General features: G+C 33.6%; 2 protein-coding genes and 2 long non-coding RNA genes across 5 annotated transcripts; 3 read left to right on the forward strand and 1 right to left on the reverse strand.

Moving 5' to 3' along the window:
• Positions 1-12,178: 12,178 nt before the first annotated feature.
• LOC112293189 (chloride conductance regulatory protein ICln) lies at positions 12,179-15,572 on the reverse strand. The gene is made up of 6 exons (XM_024542356.3): positions 15,267-15,572; positions 13,978-14,101; positions 13,657-13,798; positions 13,226-13,285; positions 12,820-12,929; positions 12,179-12,620 (listed from the first exon to the last, which is right to left on the reverse strand). The coding sequence occupies exons 1-6, from the start codon at positions 15,425-15,427 to the stop codon at positions 12,561-12,563; spliced, it is 657 nt and encodes a 218-aa protein (XP_024398124.1). The 5' UTR covers positions 15,428-15,572; the 3' UTR covers positions 12,179-12,560.
• Positions 15,573-15,703: 131 nt separating this feature from the next.
• On the forward strand, positions 15,704-16,463 carry LOC149987677 (uncharacterized). 2 transcript variants are annotated; one of them, XR_016497809.1, is made up of 2 exons: positions 15,704-15,930; positions 16,226-16,463. It is a non-coding gene; the product is annotated as an uncharacterized LOC149987677 (long non-coding RNA). The 2 variants fall into 2 exon arrangements; XR_016497810.1 differs by having other exon boundaries at positions 15,717-15,930; positions 16,205-16,463.
• Positions 16,464-21,006: 4,543 nt separating this feature from the next.
• Positions 21,007-23,631, forward strand: LOC112293070 (uncharacterized). The gene is made up of 2 exons (XM_024542128.3): positions 21,007-21,439; positions 21,537-23,631. The coding sequence occupies exon 2, from the start codon at positions 21,931-21,933 to the stop codon at positions 22,867-22,869; it is 939 nt and encodes a 312-aa protein (XP_024397896.1). The 5' UTR covers positions 21,007-21,439; positions 21,537-21,930; the 3' UTR covers positions 22,870-23,631.
• Positions 23,632-23,903: 272 nt separating this feature from the next.
• Positions 23,904-26,253, forward strand: LOC149987678 (uncharacterized). The gene is made up of 3 exons (XR_016497811.1): positions 23,904-24,715; positions 24,916-24,993; positions 25,250-26,253. It is a non-coding gene; the product is annotated as an uncharacterized LOC149987678 (long non-coding RNA).
• The last annotated feature ends 1,315 nt before the right edge of the window (positions 26,254-27,568 follow it).

Below are 27,568 nucleotides of genomic sequence, written 5' to 3' on the forward strand. Positions count from 1 at the left end.
TTTTTTATAGATCTAATTTTGTATAAATTTTAATTAGATTTAATTAATTAAAAAGCCAAGATAACAAAGATAAAAGGTATCTATTTTTTATAGTCATCTTATTGAATCCTTAATAATGAATAAACATTTATAATGATCCAACATTTTTTTTTATAAATAAGATTGAAGATCTTGCTAGAAATTAGAAATGGCGTATAAAATTCTTAGCTAGATTTTCTTCAATAAATTCTTTAATTTCAACTAATTTATTTTGTAATAAACTATAGAATAGTCCAAATGACGGTTGAGCTTTATCTTGAAGGTCAATTGGAGAGTGATAGAAACAATGTTTTGAAAGAATATCTATATTTTTTTTTTCAAAAATATCTTTAAAATCTTTATATTGACTTGAAATTCTACTTGAAATCTTTCCACCATTAGAAACATGTGTGACATAAAAAATTGAAGGTGAATCTTTTTTGCAACATACAAGAAAGATCTTATATCTACAAATATGAGTTTGGTTGCATTAGATTTATAACTTTCTACTTGAATAATAACATTCTTAGTTATATTGTCAAAAAAATCAAGACCACAAGAAATCTATTTTATTTGAAGATTATATTTTTTTAGCCACAATAAATCTAAAATAAATAAATTAAAAGAAGATCTAATAATATTAAATATTATAAAGCTTCTATGACTATTAACTACTACTACTATAAGAAAGATTTTATGAATAATACCTCCACAAGACAAAGGATGTCAATTTATGACTTCTATATGAATAAGTTTAATTTTTTGCACCAAATATATATTATGTCTTTTAACAAACTCTTTATCTAAGAAACAAACTAAGGCTCATGAATCTAGTAAAGCAAAGGCTTTATGATATTTAGGTACTAAACTAATATCTATTGAAAAACAAAAAAACGATTCTAAGAAGTGAATAGCATTTCACTAGATATTATACAAGATTTCAGCTTTATGGTTCCTAATATATCTATACAAATTTATTTTTTGATATATTATTATTTTGACAACTGAATTTTTTATTTTGTAGTTGCATCACTTTTTTGGACAATGTTGAGCAGTATGCTTAGATTCTCCATAATATAAGCACAATCCTTTTTGATGACAACAAATCTTTTTTTTCTTAATAAGGGATTTGAAATGTATTAGATCAATTAATATATCCTCTATTTTTGAATGTATGTGTTGAAAAGATGTTGATATTTCCATTGAATTGAAATAAAGTTGATACTTATTTATGCAATTCTTGAATCAAAATTTAAAGAGTTGATTATTATACTTCATTACAAAGTTAATTGCTTGACTTAATGTTTGAAAGTCAAATATGTTGACCATCAATTTTTTTATCTTATATTATAATTTGTAACAAAATTGGTTAATAAATACAATATCATTCTACTTGATTAGAGTTGAAAGTTGTCAAAATTTTGAAGCATATAAGATTAAAAATTATTTATTATATCACAAAATAAAAATCTTATTTATTGCAATACAAATTATGTCATGCTTTCTATAGATAGATCAAAATTCTACCAAATAAGCCTTTAAATTATCCAATATTAGATTATATTATTCAAGAATAGATAAAAATCATAATAATCCAAAATTTGAAAGAAATATATCAATAAACTTGACTTGTGATCTTAGAATTGAATGGCTTTGTAATTGAATTTCAATTTCTAGTTGTATTTGATTAATGAATCTTCAAAATTTTGATTTTGTACCATTAAACTTCGTGAATAAAATAAGTCTTGATTTTTAAAAGCTTGAATAGTTTTTCACTATAGGAGTAGAATGATTTAGTGTAGATGTTGAAGCAACTCCAATCATTTCTATATCTTCACTACTTGTCAATCTTATTGTTCCTTGTGGTAGTAAATTGAGTTGATCTATAGCAAGCATTAGTTCTCATACTTGTTTTTGTATTTATGCCATTGCACTTTTCATTTCAATGAGCTCTACTATGATTATATAATAAAGAAAAAAATGTCTAATATTTCTCAAGCTAAGTGAAAGAGAGAATTATGGAAGAAAAGAAATTTTAAGAATAATATCAATTTAAAAGTGGATAATCAACAACTTCTAAAATGATAACATCTTATTTAGAAAAAAGAATAATCTATTGTTAATTTAAAAGAGACAAAGGACTAATATTATAAGCATATTCTTGTCAATTTATAAATTAAAATAAATCTCTTCTTGTAAGAGATCTATTTTAATTCACAATAATTTTAATTATTCAATATTTCTACTATTTTTTCAATTGATATTTATCTTAAGTCCAATAAGTTGTGTGACATTTCAATTATTAGCTAAAAAAAACCATTCTAGTAGGTTATTTTTTCTAATTTCCAACTACTAATTAACTTATGAAATAATAAAATAAAAATTATTCCTACTTCTAACAAAAAAAAATTAATATCTTTAACTAGTACCAAGTATAGCATCTATCATGTTTCCTTCCTTTCCAAACAACTTAACAAATTCAAAAGTCAAATTAGATGAGGGTAATCTACAATCTCTAATATCAAATGAAAATTTCTACAAAGAGGGATAATTTGCTCTCTTTAAGGAAGATATTAGTATTAAAAAATTAAATAATTTCTTTAAAGGTGGATAATTTGTAACCTTTAAAATATAAAAATAGAAGTGGGATAATCTATTAATTTTTAAAACAAAACAAAAATAATGAGTTAGCACTCTTATCAAAACTATCAAGGACATGCTTAAAGAATTAAAATGGTAATATATCTTTGTATCACTCAAAAGGCTTAAAATATTACTCAGAGATGGTAATATATTCAACTAGAATGGCTATTGCTAAAGACAAGAAGTTTAGAAAGTCTTGAAATAAGACTAAAGACTAGAAAGACATTGACAAGAGTGAAGAAGGCTTCACTCTTGCCTCCATATATATCCTTAATTAGGAGCTATATGGAAATGTCTTATTAGACCTCCAAAACATGTTGACTTTGCAAAATATATATATCTTAACTTGCAAGGCAAGTTTTTTATATGTGCATCACATAATAAATATCTTTAACTAATATCTATTGTAGAATATATCTATTCATACTTCTGCAATAGATTTGTAACTATTGCTGATCTTCAAAAACTTATCAAAAGTCTTAAGATAGAAATTTCATGCATCACAAGTACCAACCATAGAAATACTAATCCTATGCCTATGAAAGAAGTTCAAAGTCTATGTCAAAAAGTTGTACGATTGAAGAAAGAAAGTAAATCAATCTCACAACTAAATCCTTGAAATTTGGCTTCTACAAGTGCAGTAGGGATAAGGATTAGTATACCCAAGAAGTTTGATGGAATTAGATCAAAATTTTGAAAAAATTTACAACAAATCAGGCTCTATATAAGATTACATTTCTTCCAATATCTTCATGGATTTATTTAAGTTGGGTTAAAAGGCATACTTCTATCTAAAAGTATTCTCTCTTGGTTTACATCTTTGATAGAAAAGGATTCACTATTCTTTTATAATTTTAATTCATTCTTAAAAGTATGTACGTCAACATTCAAAGAAAATGATTGGGAAAGAATAGCAAAGACTAAGCTCTTATCTTTATGACATAGATCACAATTAGCTACGATATATGTTGTTGAATTTCAAAACCTTGCTTGTGACATGGATTGGAATGATAAAGCCCTCATTAATCAATTTTGATATGGGTTGAAGGATAATGTCAAAAATTTGTTATTGACAATGTCAAAAGTAAAATCTTAAGAATAATTTATTGCTCAAGCCATTGCATGCAAAAATCGATTATTTTAAAGGTGTTAAGAACAAAGAATTATTAAAGAGAAACAAATCAAGTAATGACAAAAATTTCCAAGTTTTTCAAAACTTATTTATCAAGATCAAAACCAATGCAAATTTATACAATACATTTTAAATCCTTCACTGAGCAAAAGAAGATTTGATATTGTCAAGAAGATTTGTACTTATATTGTCAAGAAGCTAAGCACTATACTTAACATTGTCCAAAGAAGCAATGCAATTACAAAATGAAGAGCATGATTGCTAAAAAAGATAATATATTATTATCATGTTGGTATAGTAATATTTAATGTGATAAGATCTTCCAATCTAATTATTTTAAGATTAGTTAAAAAAAATATAATCTTCAAATAGATTTGATTTTTTATAATTTTAATTTTTCTTATAATCTAATCTAAATTTTTAATAATGAAGTAGAAATAGATAAGCTTAATATATCCAAATTTTTACTAGTAGGTGCAAGAGCTTTCATGCATGTAGCAAAAAAAGGACCATCTTTTGTTATATATACTACATCCATTTTTGATGGTAGAAAGATATCAAGTAATATTCTTAGCCAATATTAAGATTTTTAGGATGTTTTTGAAAAGAAAAATACAAATATTCTTCTAAAATATTGATCCTATGATTTTTCAATTGATTTACAAGAAAGAACTCAATCACTATTTAGACCAATCTATAACTTATTGCAAAATGAGTTGGCTAAAGTAAAAGAATACAATCACAAGAAATTGGCTAAGAACTTCATACACTACTTGAAATCTCCAACAAGAGCTCCTATCTTATTTATGAAAAAAAAAAAAAAAAAAAAAAAAAAAAAATCATCTATACGGATGTGCATAGACTATCAAGGACTTAACAAGATCACCATCAAGAATAGGTATCTCCTACATTTGATTTTAGAACTTCTTGACCAACTCAATCAAATAAATATCTATACAAAAATAGATCTATAATGAGCATACAACCTAGTCTATATTAAAAAAAAAGATGAATAAAAGACTACTTTTCAAACTAGGTATGAACATTTCAAATATAATGTCATGTTTTTTGAACTCATAAATACACCAGCTACTTTTCAATATTTCATGAATGATTTTTTTTGTGAGTTTATTGATGATTTTATTGTTTATTCTTTAGACAACATTCTAATTTATTTTAAGAATACAAAAGAACATAAACTTCATATTTGTCATGTATTACAAAAACCTAGAGATGCATGATTATATACAAAGACAAAAAAATATGTATTCTATACTACTCAAGTTGATTTCTTAGAATACATCATTTTCAACAAAAGATTAATAATGGATTCTAAGAAAGTTTACACAATCATAGATTGAAAGGTCTCAAAAATAATTACATGTATAAATAGGTAGAAGTAGATAGAAGTAGATAAAAGTAAGTTAATTCTATAATATCTTCTAAAGAAGCTTCTTAAAAACTTCATAGACATTACTTTGACTTTATAGGTGTCTGTTATTGACTTTTAGGTTAAAAACTTGATCAACAAGTTAACCATGTACCATATATGTTGGTAGCTTAAAGAACAAGATAATTATGTAGTAAACATATAAAAAAAACTTATCTTGTAAGTCAAGGCATGTATCCTATAAAGTCAACACATATTGGAGGTCATATACAACATTGCCATATAGTCCCTAGTTAGATAGTATATATAAAGATAAGAGTAAAGTCCTCTTCACTCTTGTCAATTCTTTTCTTGCTTCTAGTCTAATTTCAAGAGTCTCAAGTTTTCTTGTCTTTTGACAATAAGCCATTCCGGTTTCTTTTTAATATACGTACTTTCTTATTTTTATTTTGTCATTTTTTCTTTGACATGGATTTCATTGATTTATGCATCATCTTCCAGTTCATGTCCTTCATAACATCTGACATGTAAAGACAAACTTCAGTGAAGCAAAGAAATTGAAATATCTTTTGAAGCCTTAAAGATATCATTTATTTTTGTATCAATTTTATATTTCATCAATTTTTTAAAGCATTCTTCATGGAAATAGATGCATTGGACTTTGCTATGGATGTTGTTTTATCACAAATGGGAGCAGATGATAAACTCCATTAGATTGTTTTTCATTCTAAAAAATTTTCAGCAATTGAGATTTAACTATGAAATCTACAATAAAAAGCTACTTGTAATTATGGATTCATTTCAAGAATGGCATCATTATCTAAAAATGTCCTTCTAATTGAGTTATTATATATACAAATAACTAGAATCTCAAGTACTTCATGTTGGAACATGTTTTGAATTGTTGCCAAGTTCGTTAGAATAAGTCTTTATTAAGATTTGATTTCAAGATCACTTATAGATTCAAAAAAATAATAAGATTTATCAAATGTCTTTTTTAGATGTTCTTATCTTGCATCAAAAAAAAAAAAAATGCATCTTTTGTTCAAAAAAAAATGATTCTTTTGAAATTAGAGCATTTTCATCTTCTAACAATAAAATCAATATTAATTGTTGATTCAATCTTTGTCAAGCAAATTCAATCAAGTATGTCTTCTAATCCTCTTGTTCATGATACCGAGAATAATTCTTTTAAGTCTCATGATACTTTTAAGTTTGAGTTTAAGAATAATCTATTCTACTTCAAGAAAAGATTATACATTTTAGAAGACAAAGAATAATTACATATTCTTCAATATTGGATAAAAAGACTCAATTTATATCAAGATTTTGAAAAAAAAAATTTAAGATATTAAAGGTGGATATAAAAGCTCTCTTTGGCTTTTCATCCTTAAATTAATGGACAAACAAAACAAGTGAATCAAGTTTTAGAGCAATATTTGAAGTGTATTATCAATTATCATGAAGTTGATTGGAAAAAAATTTTGTCATTAGTAAAGTTTACGTAGAATAATTTGGTACATTCTTCTACTCAAAAAACATATTTTTTTATCAATTATAATTATTATCCACAACTTAATACTTTTGACTTTTCAAAAGTTAATAATCTTGGAATAGAAGATTTGACAAATCATTTGTCAAAACTACAAGCAACAATAAAAGTATAATTCAAGGAAGCTCAAGAATGACAAAAGATCAATGTTGATGCCTATTGCAAGGAACAACCACAATTCAAATCATGTAACAAAGTATGGCTACTTTGTTGCAATATCATGTCTACTCATTCTTATGATAAGTTGGACTATCATAGGTTTAGACCTTTTCTTATTAATGAACAAGTCAATCTTGTTACTTATTGATTGAATCTATCGAAGTCTATGAAGATCCATCATGTATTCCATGTATCTCATTTTGAGCCATATAAGACAATGAATATCTTGAGAAGAAGATAAATGTTACTTCTTCCTATAGAAGTAGATAATAATCAAGAGTTCAAGGTAGAAGAAGTCTTAGATTCAAGATGGCATCGAAATAAGTTGAAATATCTTATTCATTGGTACGGATATGATATTAGTCAATGCACATAGGATCCAACAAAGAATCTTGCAAATGCAATAAAGAAGGTTGAAGTTTTTTTATTGATGACATCCATCAAAACGAAGATGAAGAATAGCAAATCTTTGTTATAAAAGAAACAAGATCTAGGGAAGATAGCATTCTACCTTCAACTTTTATTTGGTACTTTTGTGTATTTGTAATACTAAAGAGTTGAAGAACCAACAACCAACAGATTCAACTCAAGAGCATAAATATTTTTTAAGAAAGCTCATTTTTTAGCCAGCAACCTTCGACTTATCACCTCACAACTGTTGATGGCTAAACATTGATGTCGTTCTCCAAAATCTAGGCTCAATCCTTGTGAGCTCAACTCCCTTCACATTGCTAGGGATTCACTTAGATGGTTATCTTTTTATATTGATCGTTGGAAAATACAGTGATTTAAAACAACCTACAACAACTACTTGATACTAGCCAGTAGCTGCAACAATCCAAGCCTAAATTTTGACTATGTTTTCTCTCAACATTAGCTACTCGTTTCCTAACTAAGGATGTTGGAAACATTCCGCTCCATCTCAACAACTACTGCAGAGCATTCTCTCATTGTCATCAATGCTAGCTTTAATTTCCTAGCAATATTGAGTCAATATCAGTTGGCCTTGGATGAGCACACAACAACACCGCATGCATCGAATTGCGAGGTGTAGTTGTCGATAGGAAAGTCCAGTAACTCAAGAATCCAACTCCGCCACAAGCCACATATCCGATGAAGGCCAGCTTGATTCAACGAGCGAGGAGGATGACGCTCAACCTCTCTGTGGAGCAACCCCTGCCAAACCCATCTCCACGCTTCCGCCAAAGACACAACCCATGTCGTAGGAATAACTAAAAGAATAACAAAAAATAGAGCAGCTCGTCACAACACCACGTGAATCTATCGCAGCATTTCGGCACCGGAAGCAACCGAATCTAGATGAGTAGCAAAATTGCACCTTCAACATACTGACATTGTAAGACAGAATTCTAAAACAAAATCAAGGAGCACCACTGACGAGTAAAGGGATTGAGCAGTCCAAAGACCCGATTGCACCGTGTCTCTGTCAGAATTTAGAAACAAAAGCACCGCCGTTGACCATAGCCTTTGCACAAACTGGACCAGCCACCTTCATCAGACCCACCGACCTTTTGTTGCACGCCCACTTGCTAATGATCCGAACTCCCCTTCTAGAACCTTCGAAGACGCTTGATCATGGGAATCTTCTAGCAGAGAGCAACCTCACACTAAGCCTTATTACTTTGCCACCAAAATGCGATTTGAAGCCCGTCCAAGAGACGTTGAAAACCAAATTCGGCTGCCAACAATTAAGAAAAAAAATCGACTGCAGCAATGGATTGTCAAAGATGAGTCGCTCAATCCAACCGCAGCTCTCCAGGAACAAAGCACAGCAACCACTGATCACAAGGAAACAAAAACGGAACACATTGTTGATGCGGACTTGGCCGCCGAACTTGACTACTTCTGGTTGCAAGCTTGCCGCGAATGCAGCCAACACCAAGAACAACGCCATTGCCGCCCAGTGTCAGGGAAACCGACGACAATACCAACTTTGATGAATTCCAAAAAACATAGCCAAAAAATAACACCGTAGAAGCGATCTCCCACAGAGCCAACCTTGATTTGCTTCTAACTTATAATTTTCTTTACTTATTTATCACTTATTACTATATATCTTTAAACTATTAATAACTACAATTTTCTTTTTTCTTTTGACAACAAGGGCTACTCCCATTGGGCCATCATCTAATATCACCTAACAAAATATATTCATCATGGAAATTTTGTTTCAATAAATTTTACCTTAGGTTGCATATCCACTACTAGCAAAAAAATCCTCTATTTAGCTAAGAATTCCTCTACTAACTCACAAAACTTGTGAATTAAAGCTAACAAGTGTCTTTTTTTTAACACCCAAATGAGTCAATTCAGTGACTCACAACACTACATCAAAACCATATATATGTTGTGTCCATATAGTATACATATGGTATTAGTATCATATACCATATGAATCCTACCACATAATATATTTTATATGTTGTAGCTCGTACCAAGATGGCCATATCCATATCTTATTTATATTGGATATGGGTTCTATATTTTTAGAATCTTGATTATGCTAGATTCCTTTAAGATGCTGAAAGATGCCAATTTGATGATTTTTACTAGCTTTTTAAGATGCTTTCTAAGATGGGATTATTGGAACACCCAAGACAGATTAGGTGGACCAATGATAATCTCTATTAGCATCATTCTAAGATGCTTTCTAAGATGAAAATCTTGTAGTCTTACATGATCATTGGACCACCTAATCGTCACTGCCACGAGGGTTCTGTATTTTAAACCACTTGCAATTGAACAAAGTTCGATTTGTGCCAAAAATAAAATAAAATGAAATAGTACAGAAAAAAATCAAATCAAATCAAATATGATCTTTATTCTCAATCACAGTTTTAACTTCCCAATTTATTAAGTGACAGATTTCATTTTTGTACATATTTCATACACATGCAATTGCGTGCACAGTTGATGCCTCTATTTCTACAACATTCTACACCTCTGTAGTTTAACTCTCCAAACAATATGTTTAAGTCGCTGCTTTTAGAACAATAATTGCACACTCCAGACAATCCATTACAAAAGTTATTCATTGTCGAAGAGGAGTTAAATGACTTCCAAAATAATTTCAGACACCTTGCAAACATAACTAAGTAATAAACTTAATATAAGCACAAACCATGCCATGGGTTTCTCAATGCTTTCTTTACAAATTACAGGAATGAAGGAGAGAGTCCGCCTATATTTATGTTATTCCCTATAGTATATTATAATTAGAATTTAGAATTTGGCAACTGACTTTTTAGTTTAAGATTGTACACAAATTTTAAATCACTGTCCTTTAAAATTTAAAAGTCCTTCGACATGTATATGTATAAGTGAATGTATGTATGTATGTATATATATATATATATATATATATATATATTATTGCATCGTGATATGCTACTGTGCATAATTTCTTTAAGAACTTGTTTTAAATATAAAAGAAGAGTGCACACTTGTCACATTTTGACAGTTCATGAAGGAATTAAACCTTTAAAAAGATCATACCATCTAAGTGTTTTTTTATCACTAGCACTTTTAATAATCCATGGATTTGCATTTGAGCCTTCAAAAAAACGATTTTTCCAGGCATTTTAAATTGAAAAAATACTCAAAATTTTGGAATGCTATAGTTTAGAATGCAAAGTAATATTTTTATATGAAATATATATATATATATATATATATATATATAGAGAGAGAGAGAGAGAGAGAGAGAGAGAAATTTCAGATTTGTTCTTATTGAAGTTATAAACGAATAAAAAATCCATAAAAATGAAAAACAGAATAAAATAAAATAAAATAAAAAATTATTTAATTTTATAGTTTTCTATTAAAAACAGTTTTATGTTTCTTCTAAAAATGCATCTATAAACAAATACTCATCAAGAACAAATATATCTTATTATATACAAAATAATTATTGCTTCATATAAAATACTATAAGTAAGACATGACATGTTTATTAACTTCCAAATATTCTTACAAATATATACAAATCTGTTTATATTGTACGTACTTTTTGGTAAAAACTAAAAGACGTTTTTAAATCTTATATATGGTTTCATTTTGTTAGAAGAATATAAAATGAAATATCTAAAAAGTATTATCTAACAATCTCTACAGTATGAATGTATGTATATGTATATATTCAATTTTTTAAAATTAATATTATATATATATATATATATATATATATAAAGAGAGAGAGAGAATATTAATTTTAAAAAATTGAATAGAATAAAAGAAATATGACAAGTGGGTGATGGACTATGGTGACAATAGCAAGAATTGTAGTGACATTAGCAACAGCCTCTATATATATATATATATATATATATATATATATCTTATTGTTTACATGAGCAAATTCAACAAGGTACAAAAAATATTTTGTTTGTTTTAAAAACTTAAGAAAAAGCCATGATGTTTTAACATTTTGCAATAAACATACAGATATTTTAGAAAAAATATGTTTTAAAATACATTAAATAATGGAAGCATAATTCTAGACGCATACAACAAATAAATAACTTGCAATAGGGTTGAAATTTGTATTCTGATGTTACCATGTTAATTTAAAATAAATGAATTAACCTACATATTGAATTGATAATGATAAGTTTTTATATACATCTGTTCTTAATAAATACAACGTTTATCAGCATAATTATCAATATATATTTTTTAACCGGATTTTATCAGATCTACAACTGGCATGCTTCAACTACGAACGATGCCGCGCGTGAGCGTCAGCCGGTTGGCCGCAATCGCAAACTTATCGCAACGCATTCGGAAAGGGACGGAAGGGCATTGCAAACTCATCCGTTGTGAGGAGGGTGAGAAACCTGGAATCTGGGCGTGGACATCGGGCACGACGTTGGCTGGGAATCAGGAACCGGGGAATGATGCGCATCTGAATCCTTCTATTCTCCGCGAAAAGCCACCCATCTCTCCAACAATGCGTTTCTAAAAGCCGGGCCATACTGTCCTTTATCAGATTTAGAATACTGTGTGCTTTAATTCTATCATTATTGAAATCCCTCTGTCGTTTTTCGGAGTCGCCAGCGTCAAAGTTGGCGCGTGCTCATTGGAACTCGAGTGAAACGTCAGAGATTTTGCGGCGTATACGATGTCTTTTCGGGCTTGAAAAGGAATGTTGGGATTGACTTTCAAGGAGGGATCGGATCAATAAGTAATTATCAAACTCTTACATCCAGTGCTATAGATTTCGTAAGTTTTAAATACATGTAATTTTCTTTTTTTGGCTGGGGAATTTGAAATGAAGTGTGCTTTTTTCTCAAGGAAATGCCACTTCTGGTCAGTACATGATGTAATTAAAACCTCGGGACAACAATCCGTTACATTGGTATTCTATTTTCAGAGGCGGAAACGAACCACTTTCACCATTAACAGATCTTCAAAATCTCCGAGCAAAAGTCTTATCCACAAGAAAGTTGGTGTATCATTCTACATCTGTAACATTCCATGTAAAATAAGTGTGGGTGTGTGGCTTCTGTGTTGCCATTCTTGCTGAAGACTCGACTGATGCCGCCACTGCCCAAAACTAGTTACCCCTACTTCAAACGGTTTTTCTGAGATTCGATGTGGGGGGGGGGGGGGGGATTTTCACTGCTGCCAATTGCAGATTTTGTCGTTCATTTACCGTCGGAATCATCTTCCACAGCATCGTCGAAGCGTGGATCATGATGTAGGAACTGAAATACAAGAAGTGAAGCCGGTCAACAAGTGAAGGAAACAATTTGAAGCACTAGTTTCGAACTGGAAGTACTTACTTAGAACTTGATGTGTCTGGGTTAAATAATTTATCTGATCATTTTGCAAGATCTCTGAAAGAGAAATAATGATGAACATTATGCAAATCAATGTTGAGTCTCCAGTTGTAGAGGAATATACCTGCGCAAGGTCTACGTTTCGATCGGTTTTATCATTCCTAGGGCTGGCCCCAATCCCATTGCCATTCACTTCATCTGAGTCAAAAATCCACTCCGCTTCCCCTTCTTGCTCTGTCCTCAAAAGTAAAAGACTTTCGTCAATCAGTCAGATGGTCAGAGACCTACAGCAGTGCGGCCCCATTATGGCTCACACAACTGAGGCTAAAACCTTCACGAATCTGCAATGCCAAAATGACCTATGACAACTATTCACATACAAGATCGACAACACATACAAAGTTGGTGCCCAAACCTGATGAATCCAGTACAGACATGAAAGAATAGGTCGACAAACACTAGAATTGAAAGATACGATGAGGAGAAAGCGTACGAGGTAGCAATTCAAAAGGCTGTGGAAATTGACATACCAACTTCAGGATCGGGGTTCAACAGGGCAATATCGCATAGAACTTGAAACAGTTGATCCACTGTCGTGACACAAAGTCTGGTTAAGGAGTTCCTCGATACTTGAAAGTGCAAATCAAGATGTAAAAATCTACCAGCAGCGCATGGAAAATGTAAATAATATAATGCTGATCACTGCATTAAAGGCACTAGAAGCGCTTAGAACTCAACACATGAGCTAATTCCCAGATCCTTGCCACATACTCGGAAGCTACAGTTCTAATGGCTTCAGTGGGAAAGACTATTCAATAGCTTCCATTCCTCCTGCGTTGCACCTTCGGTAATTTAACGACTAAAATTAAGAATAATTCCTCAAGAACAAGATTTTATTAATCAAGAAATGAACGGAACGAAGGACGAAAACTAACAAATCAAATAGAAAACTTCAGGATACGGACACTGGGATCTCTTGGAACAAGCCGCATCTCTGTAACAAGAGACAAATCGTTCGGGGAGCCGTTCGTTCCATCCGGAAGAGGCTCCTCTGCATCATCTGCATCTTCTTCAAACGCATCCTCCTCATGGCCTGTCTCAATCTACATGAAGTTTTGGAACCGAATTTGTTTTCAAATATTTTCACAGCACAAACCACATACTACAAACTGTTGAAGCTTTTGCATACAATTGGAAAAAGCATATACCCCAGAGAGCAACAAATTATACTGCATGACGGTGAATGGACCTCTATAGAAGGGCAGAGCCTAGAAAGGTGAACCTGAGTATAGATGCAGGGCTGTGGATAAGCTTCAACATCTCTAGAAATAGCATGCATTGTCAGTGCAACGAAATCAACAGCATAGCCCTTATGAACATCGCCGTCACATAACCAGACCAAGCGCCTGCCATCCAACCAAGACAAATATTTCAAGTCAATAGGAAGTATGAGCGCTCAAAGAACACCGTCGATCTTGATTGAGATCGAGAGCGTCGACCAAAAAGTTAGAGCTCAGAGACAACACACTCCATACACACTTACAAAACAAATAATTGTGCACAAAACTAACAAGAGTGAAAATGGAGTGAGGAATCTATTTAATACACACAACCTTCCCAGTACCAGACCGAGATGTTACTACAACATCACCCTACTCATATTGCGGTTCTCTACGAGCTGATAAAATGACCAGTGTGCAGCTGTGCATGGGTGCCAACCTCGAGTAGAAAGCTAACTTCAATCAGTAAGCACCTTCTACATAATACATCGATATTGCTTCATGTTATTATTGACACCGTTTCAATGTAAAAAGTGCTCTTAGAGGCAACACAAAAGTGAATTGGTAAAGATGTGTTCGAAATAAATGAAAGACCCCAAACCCTAAACCAAAAAGTCCCAAGTCTTTTGGCAAAACATAAGTAAAGATGAAGAGAAGACTCCAATCACGGGAATCACCACTAATAATTCATATGTAGGGTAAAATTCCTAACTTTCTTTGTGTCTGCAGAAAGTTATGTCAAAGTTGTGGAGGTAGGAGCCAATAATATCGGCAGAAAGGGCGATAAGTCTAATTAAGCGTCCTGGATTTTTTTTGTGGGTGTTGAAACATGTGCACCATTGCCCCAATCACCTCCGCAAGAAGGTACTTGTTTGCAATTACTACATATTAAACAATCCGATAGAAGATAAAAACAAAAAGAAGCAGATCAATGTGGAACAGCTTCAACAACAACGCAGAAGTGTATTCATCAATCGTTTCCTATAACAAGAGAGAAAAGTACACAAATCTCTGTCTACAGAACCTGTTAATTTTTTGAATATCCTAATGCATGTTAAAACGGATCAAATTATGTTGGTACTAGCTATACCCATGAAACCAAAAATAGGGGGAAACACTTACAAGTAAATGTGGCAATAACACTAAAGTGGAGGTTCTTCGCAGCACGAGGAATGGAGAAAAAAAAAAACAAAACAAAACAAAACAAAAAAAAATACTCCACACATCGCATTTGGGTGCACATAATGGACTGGACATTTTATTTGAAATGAAAAAAATAATCTGCACCAACCTGGTGGTTACGTATAGTGTTCCAGGCTCCTCAATAAGTCCCTCCCCCAGAACGATCCCAATATCTGGCTGAATGCGAGCGATGGTTTCATCGCTCTCTGAGTCAACTACAGGAGTCCCGGAAGTAGTCCGCTCCGTGACCAGAGACAGACCCAGCGCCATCCTGATAAAATACCACTTCTAAGTCCTCTCTCGTTCTAAAATACAATGATCACCAGAAGTAGAACCCAAGTAGCAATAAATTGTGTAATCCTCTTCTGCACAGAACGAGCTGAACGACAACTCAAAATGCTGCAACCGAATGCGGAGAGCCCGAAACCCTAACAAAGCAAAAAAAATCGACTCTTATGGAAACGGATTGATAACCGCACGATATCGGCCCATGTGATGATACTGCTTGTCAGAGGCACGATATCAACAATTTCTTAACGATGAAGAATGTCGAGTTCGACGACGAACGCTTCAGAGTTGCTCCCGCTTGTATGCTTGAAACTGGACGTGGGCATGGAGTTTTGCCGGATGGGGCCCTACGTATTGCCTTGGCTGAACGGGTGCCCAAATTTCCCTCGGATTCATCCTACTTTGCGCGAACCCAAGTTGTTGAACTCTACTTCGTTATCAATCTGGTCTTCGTTCTTATGTCCAAGCGTCGGGTGGTTTAAATGGTGAGCTCTGTGGAGGCCTAGTCGTGCTGCCTGCTCTATATTTGTTTAGTCTCTACCGAATTTCGCACCCCCTGATTTTACTGGTCTTTGATTGTGAATGTAAGCTTGCAATGTGATGCTTCCATATGGAAGTCCTGAAGCTAGTGTTCAGGATTTGGCATTTAAAGATAATTAGCTTGTTACGGTAGAGTGCCATGTTTTTGCCTGCTCCTAAGCACTGATCATTGCATTGATGTTCCTGGTTAGAGAGTTTGAGCTGAAATTTGGACAGTAGATGAGATTGTATATCAAACAGGTTTTCGAGTGTCGCATGCTTGGCATGAGCGAAAAATTGAAGTGCGTCTGCGAGTGCGGGAAACTAACGTCTAGAGTTGAGGTGCTCCGCTCATAGACATTGGCAATCTTGGGTTCACCATCATCTTGTACCTATTTTTTCAGTACACACATTGTAATGCCTCATTGTACGAAAGTACGAATTTAGGGTGAGACCTTGCCTCATCCTTCAATTTCTAGGGGCATTCACTCTTTTTCTTGTGCAGATTCTTCCGAAATCACTTCTTGAACCATAGAGAATCACGGGACCGTTTTGATATTGTCTTGCCGAATAAGTGCCGAAATGGGTAGATTATCTTAGGAATAATCCTAGTAATTACCTTAGCAGTTACTCTTGAAATTCATCATGCATGTGAAATCAGTAACTAAAGCACTTACTTTCATGTGATTTAATTTGGAACACTTGTTGGGCCACTCATTCTTCTGCGCTGCATATGCTACAACTTTTATTTCTATTGTCATCTGTCTTCTGCCGTTTGTCAACTCAAGTATTCCTATTCTCTCTTCTTTGCGCAACGAAATAAACACAAATCTAGCTTGATCTAGCAGCAAATTCGTTTCTTTTACCGCTTCTAGATTGGAATTGTTCACGATTACATATTTCCTCTAATATCTAATACAATCATTTGAATTATTACTAGTATTAATAATACTGTGCAGTTTTGATGAAAATAAGTCGGTCAGATTGAATTAAGCGAACCGGCCGGCAAAGCTGCACTCTAGGTTTCGAAACCCTTGAGCGAGAGCTTTGACTCTTCAGACGTTTAGTTTGCAAATCAGTCGAATTTACTCTAACATCCGCTGATTCTCGAAGCCAGTCGCTATGAAGCGGTTGGTTCCTTCATCCTTTATTCAATAACCTGCTTTTGCTGAATCATCTGGAAAGTGCAAGTGCTTAAGTGCGAACAAGTAGTTAACTTTCAATGTGGACGAGAATTGATAGAGAGAATCTTACATAACTGAAACGATTGTCTTACTTTTACTGTCACCCATAGAAAAGTCAGATAAATGGTAACATCACCACGAGACACAATGTTGAGTCGCTCAACCTGGCATTCGATTTTTGGTAGGCCAACAACAGTTGGAGGGCAGAGCAGAGCATCGCAAGTTGATGAAATCAATGCCAATGTATACACTTTCCCGTAACCATTGGGAAAGACAAAAACTTGTTCAGAGAAGCGGCTTCTACTCCACCGATCTACTCAGTGTGTCTGTAGGATGACCGTTAGCACCGTGTAATTGTGTTATCTGCACTCCACCGATTTGGAGCACTCATCAAGGAAGTCCTCCGCAACGACAGCAAGTCTTCTGTTGTTTGATTGTAAATTATTATACCCACCTTGTTAGCGACTGTACTTATAGATTAACGCTCTCTGCTGCCAAATTTTGTTGAATATGCATGCAGCTAACAGCGCACTTTTCCTCAACGGTACCTGTGATGTCATGTCTAATGACAACTGCAATCCAACAAGAGTTTCTTTGAACTTCTTAACTCCAGGTTTTCAAGTCTTAATATGGCAATAGCCATTGTTCCAGTGCTTATTTGCCTAAACCATCATGTCTAGATCTCTCTCTCTCGAAGCTTGTTGGAACTCGCTCAGTCGTTGCTCGACAATGGATCGTCTAAGAACTTGGAAACTTGAAGAATAAGCTTGTTATGTCTGCATCAGTTATTTTACTTTTGCCGTGTATACTATTATTATATCTTCGGTCTCATGTAAAGGCTTCAGATTTCTGGATGTTAGAAGGATTCTACGGCAAAGAGTTCACTGTGTTCATACATACCAATGTGCAGCCTTTCAATGTCCTGAAAGTTGCAAGGGTCTTCGACAATTGGGTGACATCCCTACTGCACGTTTAGTTTGAATCGTTGTTTACAACTTTGTGCAAACACATATTTCTAGATCCCGTTGATCAGAATCACGATCTGTTCAGGAAACAACTTGGAGACGTTAGGGCTAACTAAGTCCGTTCTAAGGAATTTCCAATGCAAATCCGAGGATGTAAATTTCTTCCCATGTTATATATTAAAAGGTGGGGACCTCCAAATTCCCCATATTTAGAAACAAAAGACCCCAAGTTCGTACTGACAAATGAATCCCAGTCAGGTATGAGCTCACTCTGACAGATGCTTTTTGAGAACCTAATTTGATCCGTTCAAATAGAATCTAATGTTATTGGAGTTTGTTCTCACCATGATATTCTGTATGTGGAGTTATTTTTTAGCTAATGAGAATGGAGAAAAGCGTTAAAAAATTTGAGTTTAATCCACATCACACAGGTGGTTTTTAAAAAAACTCAAAAATTCAAGATTTGTGTTTTAAAATACAAAATATATCTACTTGAAAATTTAAAAATCAGTTTTTAATGCTTATTGTAATTATCTCAATAAGTATGTAATCTACCATATTTTGAATCAACATAATAAAAAATAATAAAAAAAAAAGTGCATTTGATGGTATCTTTTGACTGTATACTATTTTCAAAGACCAAGGTTTTTAAATGGCAACTTTTCTTTACCAAGCCAAAGATCTTCATAAGGCTTCAAATCATGGCTTTTTAAAGTAGCCTTTTGGTTCAAAAGATCTCAATAGTAGCCAAATTTTTTTTTTTTCAAACACAAATCTTTAAGAAGCCTTGGATCTAGTATGATACATAAATATCTTGAGTTCTTGTATGTGATTGAGATGTTTAATTTTTACTAAAACCATATTGTATAAAAGTCACCAATTATAAGGGTCTTTTTAAGAATCTTAATTTTAATTATATAAGATATATTCTTCAAAATAGATTGTAATGTGAACATGGTTATGCAAGATTATCTTTGGTTTATAACAATATTAAACACATTTGTAAGAAACTTATAAATTAGATTTTATTTATCATATTTTTCAATTGGCAACAAGGCGGATTCATTATCTTCCAACATTAAATAATTTTTATCATTAAAAAAACATTTAAATGTAGATATTTAGTAAAGGTTCTCTTTATACAAATCCTATTAAATAATACTTTAGTTGCATGAGTTAAAATTGTAGATGTGAAGTATAAAACTACATAATAATCTACGTGGCATTTGGCCAAATATTTATTAATCATGTTGGAAGTATTTTTTTACATATAATGTATTATTTGAATATATTGACATAAAGTTTAAGTTAAAACATAATTAAAGAACATTTATATTTTTAAAGAAAGGCAAGAGATCATAAGCTTCAAAGATTATGATTGGTTAATAATAATAAAAAATAGTAATAACAATTGTCAAAATTCTAAAAATAGTTATATAAGTTTTATATTTAGAGTTATAATAGAAGAATAATTTGGTTCATTTTATTCACTAATTTCACTCTATACTATCTTCAAAAGCCAACTTTAGAAAAATAAAAATATATATATATGTATTTTTTCATTAAATTGGAGACATTCTAAAGTCTTTTAGAATATAGACTTTTAAGGTGAGTTTTTAAGAATAAATATCTCATAATTTATTAAATAAATAAATTTTAATTTGTATATTTGAATTTATGTGAATCTTAAATTAAAAGAATTTGGAACAATTATCATTACTATTATATTTTTTGCTGAAAGTTCCTAAAAATATTGCATAATAATACAATTATCAACTTTAACATTAATCCACTGACAACTCTTTAGTTTCTCTTGGTAATTATAATTGCAACTCTCTTATAATAAATGCATCTTTCAAATGACCTATAATTTCATCATATTAAAAACAATATGAAATAAGTCAAAGAAAGTTTATCACCTTCTTTAGAATAAAAACATGTGGGAATGAAACAACTCTTGATAAACTCCTATTACTCAACCTCCTCCAAACTAACTTCTATGATCAATCTCTTGTCTTATTTCTTCATCTCATCACACTTAATGATTCAATTTGATATACATCTCTACCTTTTTCATGACATTTGTAACAAAAGTTGAGCAAAAAAACTACTATATATATATATATATATATATATAATATAATATTAAAATGACTCACCCATTTACTAAATCAAACCATCCTATCATAAGCATTATTAGAATTATGGCTCTCATCTTGACCTCCTTCATTCCCAATCTTCTCCATATTGACTGCTTATTCACTTCCCTTATTTCAAGCTCTCATCCCAACCTTGCTTATTCCTCCTTGTTCCCTAGAATAGGATGAATCAATTTAATAAATGAATGGGTCATTTTAACATTTCCCTTTGTATATATATATATATATATATATATATACATACATGTATATATAATAAACAAGTCATTTATGAAATCAACAACAACAAAATGTTTCTAAATTCAAAACTAGTTAGATCCAAAAATGGCAAGTTGAAACTCTAATCTATTCTAACATGCTAATTGCATTGCTCTTATTTATTTATTTATTTATTTATTTATTTCACCCTTAAACCAGGATTTGATCAATGTTCATTTGGTGAGCTATGCGGTTGACTGAACGCCGCGTAACGTTGCTCAGTATAGAGCGTAGCGGAGTGGACAAGTTTTATAGCACAAGAGTTTCCAAAACACGTTACTGCGTTGGTTAGAATCAAAACACACTTTGGTTTTTTGCTTCGTCTAATTCTCATATTCCATGGAAGAAGGAGTGCGAGCAGTCGGTTCATTTTTCTAAGAGTCATGCATTTCATGAATAATCCGCATTTGGGTCTTGCGCGGTGAATTGAACTAACTTGCATAGAAGCAGCACACCAGTCTACCTTCCTCTCATTATTATTATTATTATTATTATTCTTGTTATTCTTGTTCTAATTCCCCAAGCCCTGCTTTTCCGTGCAAGCATCAAGGCAGCGTCAACTGCAACACATCCAACACGACCTGGTCCATATTATTCCGATGCCCAGTTGAGCTAATGCATCTATGTACCTCTGCCAGAATAATGACTGGTAGCATTGAACAACGAAATCAAACTGTGAAACAGCAACTGGCTGATGTGAATCAGTTGAATCACTACAGATTGCATGGCTTTACTGTTTTTGTTTTTTTACTTTGCAGAGGATGTGCACTGTTAACCCTAACGCAGATGCTGGTAGATGCAGGTTAACATTGAAACAGGGTTTCGGAATGAAGGCTGCTAGAGGGTCGAGTAGGAACTGGGTTCAGAATCTTGTTTTCATGAATCTTCTCATGAAGCTTAATCCCTCAGGTATCATTCCCTACGCTGTTGAGAGGGTTTTGGAGCTTTTTTCAGGCACTGCTCCAAATGCTGTGTGAAGGGATTAATTAGGGCATTGTTCTTACAGCTATCGCACGCATTCCAATACCTTTGGCTTCGGTAGGTCTTTCTGTCGCTGAGTCATCACCAGCTCTACTCACGCCACAAAGACGCACACATCGAAAAAAATAGGTCACTAGCAAGAAAGAAAAGAAAAGAAAACACCAAGTCTGTCGATAAGAAACGGATGTCGTTCTCCTCACTCACGTCGGAAACTCCACCGGATTCTCAGTTCACCAGCTCAGGTTGTCACTGATCGACGTGGCAGCGATGGTCGTCAATGTTTGTGAAGCTGCTTGAAGTTGCGATCGACAGTTCGGTTAGTGAGGCTCTCGTCGGTGCGGAGTTATGATTTGTTGGGTGCGCGGTGGAGAGAAGTTGGGTTGGGTTGGGTTTGGAGGGGGTGAGGAATTAGGGCTTCCATGAGGCAGAAGGTTTTATCATGGCTGGTGAGCCGGATTTTCTCTGGACGGCACTTGGATTTAGGGGAAAATTGCTTTGGTTTTGGAGCTTGCAATCGTGGTCTGGCGGAAGTTACTACCAAGAGGTTTTCGAGGAGTTTTCTTAGTGCAGTGCGAGGGGAGTATGCTGTGGAAGGGTTTAGGGCCGTGGAAGTGCCATGGAGTTTTCGGAATAGTAGGGGGTTTGCTGCGCCTGTGGTGACAGGGGGGAGTGGTGGTGGTAGTAGTAGTAGTAGTAGTAGTAGCAACATTAAAGGGGGGAATGGAGAAGGGAACAGAAGCGATCGGAAGATTAATAGGGCGATTGTGGCTCGGATGGTTCGATTGGTTGGGGCTGATGGGCACGAAATTTTGAGCCGGTATGAGGCATTGAACAGGGCGCAGCAGGAGGGATTGGACCTAGTGGAGGTGGATGGGAAGGCGGATCCGCCGGTGTGCAAGTTGATGGATTTTAGCAGGGAGAGGTTTAAGGTGAAGAAGCAGGAGAAGGATCTTCGAAAGAAACAGCTGGAGAGGCGGAGGCTGGATGACTTGAAGGAGGTTCGATTTAGCAGCCGAACGGAACAGAAGGATTTGGAAATGAAGGCCGACGTGGTAACCAGGCTTCTCACTCGCGGGCATCGTGTGAAGTTGGCTGTGCAATTCCATGGCAATGATAAAGGGGAAGAGGTTGGTGTCGAGCTGCTGGAGCGGGCGATGAGATTATTAGGGGTTGAAGTGAAAGTGGAGAATGGACCGCGAGTAGAGAAGATGCGAGCGTGGGTTATGATTCGACCCATTCAGGAGCAGAGGAATTCAAAAAATAAAAAGGCTTCGAAAACAATACGTGAAATTGTGGATGCTGATGATTTGAATGAAGAGGATACCAACATGAAGGCTGTGAAAGAAGCCGAAGGCTAAGTGCTAATCCAGAGTGAGCACGCTAATGCTCTTCCCCATTCTAAGCTTAGTGCTTCCTATGTTGCTAATAGGAGGCGGGTTATTGATTGAATGACTCACTCGCCAATTAGTTAATTGAACTCAGAGGAGTGGGAGCCCGATGGAAATTGAGCAAACAATAAACGGCAGGCGCATGCTTGCTACATTGCTTGAAGTGGGCGTTTGCACGATCCATTGCTAGGGTAACACCGGCATTTCGATGCTTAGGATCGCATGGCGAGACGGTACTGAGAAATCTCTGTACGGCTGGCAATCTTGACCCAGCTGGGTTTCAGAATCCTCTTTAGATTCGATGCTCCTAAGTAGAGGCTGGGTTTGTTCTGGTGCAAATGCTTAGAGAAGTACTGGAGTGGCAGCTATTTTGAACTAGGCTGCAGCTTACCCATGGACACGCCTTTGTAAGTCAGTCATATTTATGGCAGCCTCAATGCGTTTGTAACTCGTGCTTGGAGATGCTTTCTTGAAGCATAGCTCTGTCAGACACGCTTTAAAGCATACTTGAGAGCATGGTATGAGTTGTTACAGGGAGAGAGCTGACGGTGCTTACCTCCTGCTTGCAATTTTGGAGCTTCAGTTTTACAGATTCAATAAGTTTTGAGTAAACCTACGCCTTTTTACTGCAGAGGTCCTCTTTGAAATTGTTCTGCTCGTAGAACACTTGAAAATTTCTGTACAATCTGACCATCTCTTGGAATATTATCACGCTGCTATGTAAGTTACTGAGATCGTTCCTACCTGCAGAATGTCCAGCAGCATGTTGCTGCACAAATCTACAATGTTTTCTTGTTTTTACTAGGATCATCCGGACAAGTAAATGCCGTTGTCATACTTTTAGAGGATGCAGTACCCTTTGTAGGTTTCTTTTTGGTTACGCAGAGAGCTTCCTAAAACACCGATGTACGTCGTTTCTTACAAGATCAAGTGTTCAAGTTCTTTGCAGATCCGCAATTTGTAATTTGTGGTTTCTGCCCCAAATTTCAAATTTAACGCTCTGATTCTCTAGTCCTCTCGTCATGAGGTGTCTTAGGCTGAGCTGTTTAAAGGTAGATATTTATTGTATTGTGCTGCAGGTAGAGTTTCTTAGAAACGTGTTGAGTCAGAGGGGAAAACTTACGCCCCTGATGATTTTGGTGTTCGCGACTGGTATCAACTCTACCAGTGCCATTCAGTTTGACAGTGACCTAAAGAGAATGTTTCCTTTATTAGCTAATACGGCTGTTTCAGTTTCTACGTGTTTTTTTAATTTTAAATTAATTTTTCGCCTTGATGAGTTTACTGACTAAATCAATTAAACAACGTTCTCAAAGATGATGACTAAGTCATCTTGGCTCTTGAGATATATCGTCAGAACTACAGAGCGCTGCATCGTATCTGTGAAGTGCAGGTGTCAGGGGAGCTGTGTCCAACCAATGGGCTTATTATACCATCCACTTTCTTTGTTGCTAAATTGCAGCAACGCTGGTGGTTGTGAGCAACCTATTCCCTTACGTATGCACTTTACATATCTATCCCATACCCGTCTCAATATTCGTGTTTCCCAGAATATGGTGACTCCATCCCCAGTACTAGTGTCAACGCAAGGGGGGAAGATCAACCTACATCAGACTGGACACTGTTCATTTCAAGTATGCCATTGAGCATTATTTGGCCCATATCTTTGACCTTTGATCACGTGACCCTTGCCATGTGACTCACTCTCAGATTACCGATGTTCCATGTTCCAGCAACAGAGAGTTTCAGTGTGTGTGTGGGAGGATGGCGAAAGTGAGATCTCATCGGGCGATGACGACCTCGGCACGCTTTCCAGGTACATATTCTTGTATAGGAATCCTGTTTGTGTACACTCTACAGCAACCTAAGTTCTCACCCTGAATCTACCCTGCTGCTGCTGCAATTGCTTCTGATACAACTACGTTCAGATGATGAGAGTAGGGGCTCTCTAGACTTCGGTTTCAAATGCCAGGGATAGGGAGAATTTTTAGGAGAACCCAATCTTTCAAACTGCAGGCCCTGCACATGGCATCTACCGCTTCGAGGAAGCCGCCCCTCTACTACAGCAACAAGCAGCTTCAGCATGAACTCCAGGTTTGCAAGTCTACAAAGTGATGCTTGAATGTACTGACTGACTGACAGATAGCTCGTGACTAAGGAGCTAGCTACCGTTTTTAAGTTGGTTTTTCTTTAGTCCTTGAGAGGGGGTTTTGTGGGTGTTCAGGCTGCGGCTGACTGGCTGACTGGCTGGCTGAACTTGTGTGTGTGATCAGTGAATGCATGATATTCTTTTGCAGAGTGCTGCATATAAGTTAATCTAGTGTGTGTGTGTGTGTGTATTCTCTGGAAGCCTCCGGTGAGCAGCCCACATGGAATTACTTTGACTGCCAGGCAGGCAGATACTGCAAAAGAATCCTCCTTCCCAGACTCCATTTCCTGCACACCCACTACATCCCTTTGACCTTTTCGGGCTTGCACCATTCGGCTTGCACTTCAGAGCTTGGATCAAGCAATAAATGGGAAAAAAACAAAGACAAAAACATATAAAAACGTATGTATGTCTGTGTCTGTGTGCATATATATATATATATATATAGAGAGAGAGAGAGAGAGAGAGAGAGAGAGAGTTTTTTAGAAAACAATTGGATGATTGTAATCTTTTTAGTTTCTAGTATTCGATATTATCTTTCAATGTGCATGAGAGGCATGCACTAAATTTCCATTTCTCAATACTATTTTGTTATGGAAGGTAATGTATGGAGAGAATGTAGGAGAAAAAAAAAATCTATGTAGATTGATGCAGACTAATCTAACTATGATAAATTTAAATTTGTTTGATGAGCTTCCTTTTCTTTAATAATATTTTTCTAAACAAATGCACAACTTCCTCCTCGTCTTAAAGGTTGTTACATCTTTGAGAAGAAACTTTTGTTAAGTTTGTATTGTTCCTTTTTGATTATTTCAGAAATGTTTAAAAACATTCTTTTACTACAGTATTTTTTAAAAAATAAATCAAATGTTATATTATTTATAACAATTTACAATGCAACACTAATATTGCATGTGTTATTATATACTTTGTAGTAATATAATTTTTTGAGTCTAAAAAGATCAAGATAAGAAGTAATTAAATTTCACTATACTTTTTATAAGACACAAAAGCAAATTGTATTAACACATACATGTTCAAAGGTTACATGTATAAAAAAATCAAAATGATATTAAATCATGTTGAAAAAAATTAATAAACTTTAAAAAATATATATGAATAATATTATACATAATACGTTTTTAAGATAACAAAGTTTAAAATAATACTGAAATAGATAAGATTGGCATTCTATCTATAGTATACAGTAAATATAACAGAAAAATCAAATCTATTGTAGTATTAAAAAAAACTTGGAAAACTATTCAAATCTAAAAACAATTATCAATTATGTACTTAATTTTTATCATTGAATTAGAAATATTATAATAATTTTACTGAATAGAATTTTATTCCTTTTTATGAAAAAAATATCTTTTAATAAAAAAAATAAATTAGTATCTAACATCAATTTTCTGTATAAAAATAAAAAATAATTTATCAACAAAGTATTGTCCTTAAATTTTATACAACAAGAATAAATCAACAAGTATATCAATATTTACCACACGTAATTTAAACTAGATTATGTTTTAATATTTATGATATAATATAATATATTTTATATTTATATTTTATATTTATATAGTTAAAAATAATTAAATGCTATAAACATGGCATTTTATTCAAGAGTAAAGTGATTTAAAAAATGATCGTCAATAACTACACAGCAAGATTTTACAAGTATTGAGTGTTTATTACAAAGTTTTCAAACACATTCAAAGTTTACACAAAAGCAGATATATAAGATAAAAGAATTCATTTAATTAACATTTCAGTAAATATAATATACATTTATATATACTTACTTATGACTTCCAATGTACATATACATTTTATATATGTATTTAGCTACTTTCATTTTACTTAAATTTCCATTGGCACTATTACTTTACATGCATGATATTGTATCATTAGATTCAAACCTTGTTAATAGTTTATCATATTTCTTTATGTCCAATTTAAAAAAATCTGAGTACTTAATCTTGTATTGACTTTCAAGTTAATTAGATATACTTGACTATTTTTAAGCAGAATAATTAATTTTTCCAAAAAAAAAAAAAAAAAAAACACACACTAAATAGTCAATTTTCTTGTAATGCTTAAATTTCGAGGTAGTGGCATTATTGTAGGCTTTGTCATTAAAGTTATCTAATTCTCCACTTATATGCCATTTGCTTTTTTATTTTGAAAGTAGGGCATAGAACTTTTTTTACTTTTTATTGTGATTCTTAGTGTGACCCAAAGGGAAAAGTACTCCCTTATTGCTAAATGGACATAAAAACTTCTACTTGTTGTTGCTTCCAAGGACAAAAAAAACATATTGAAACTTTTGAATAGGGTTATTTCAAAATTTTGAAATAAAAGATTCCTCGGTTATGAAAATGAAAGTGTTTGAAACTTTCCAAGGAAGCAAATTTCAATGTGGCACTCACTTGTTACACATGCACACCGACAACAAGTTATACAAACAAAGGAACAAAGAAAAAAAATTATAAAAAATAAAGAGGAGAGAGTAGA

Source organism: Physcomitrium patens, chromosome 16, assembly GCF_059467195.1.
Source record: "Physcomitrium patens ecotype Gransden chromosome 16, ASM5946719v1, whole genome shotgun sequence".
Taxonomy (NCBI): Eukaryota; Viridiplantae; Streptophyta; class Bryopsida; order Funariales; family Funariaceae; genus Physcomitrium; species Physcomitrium patens.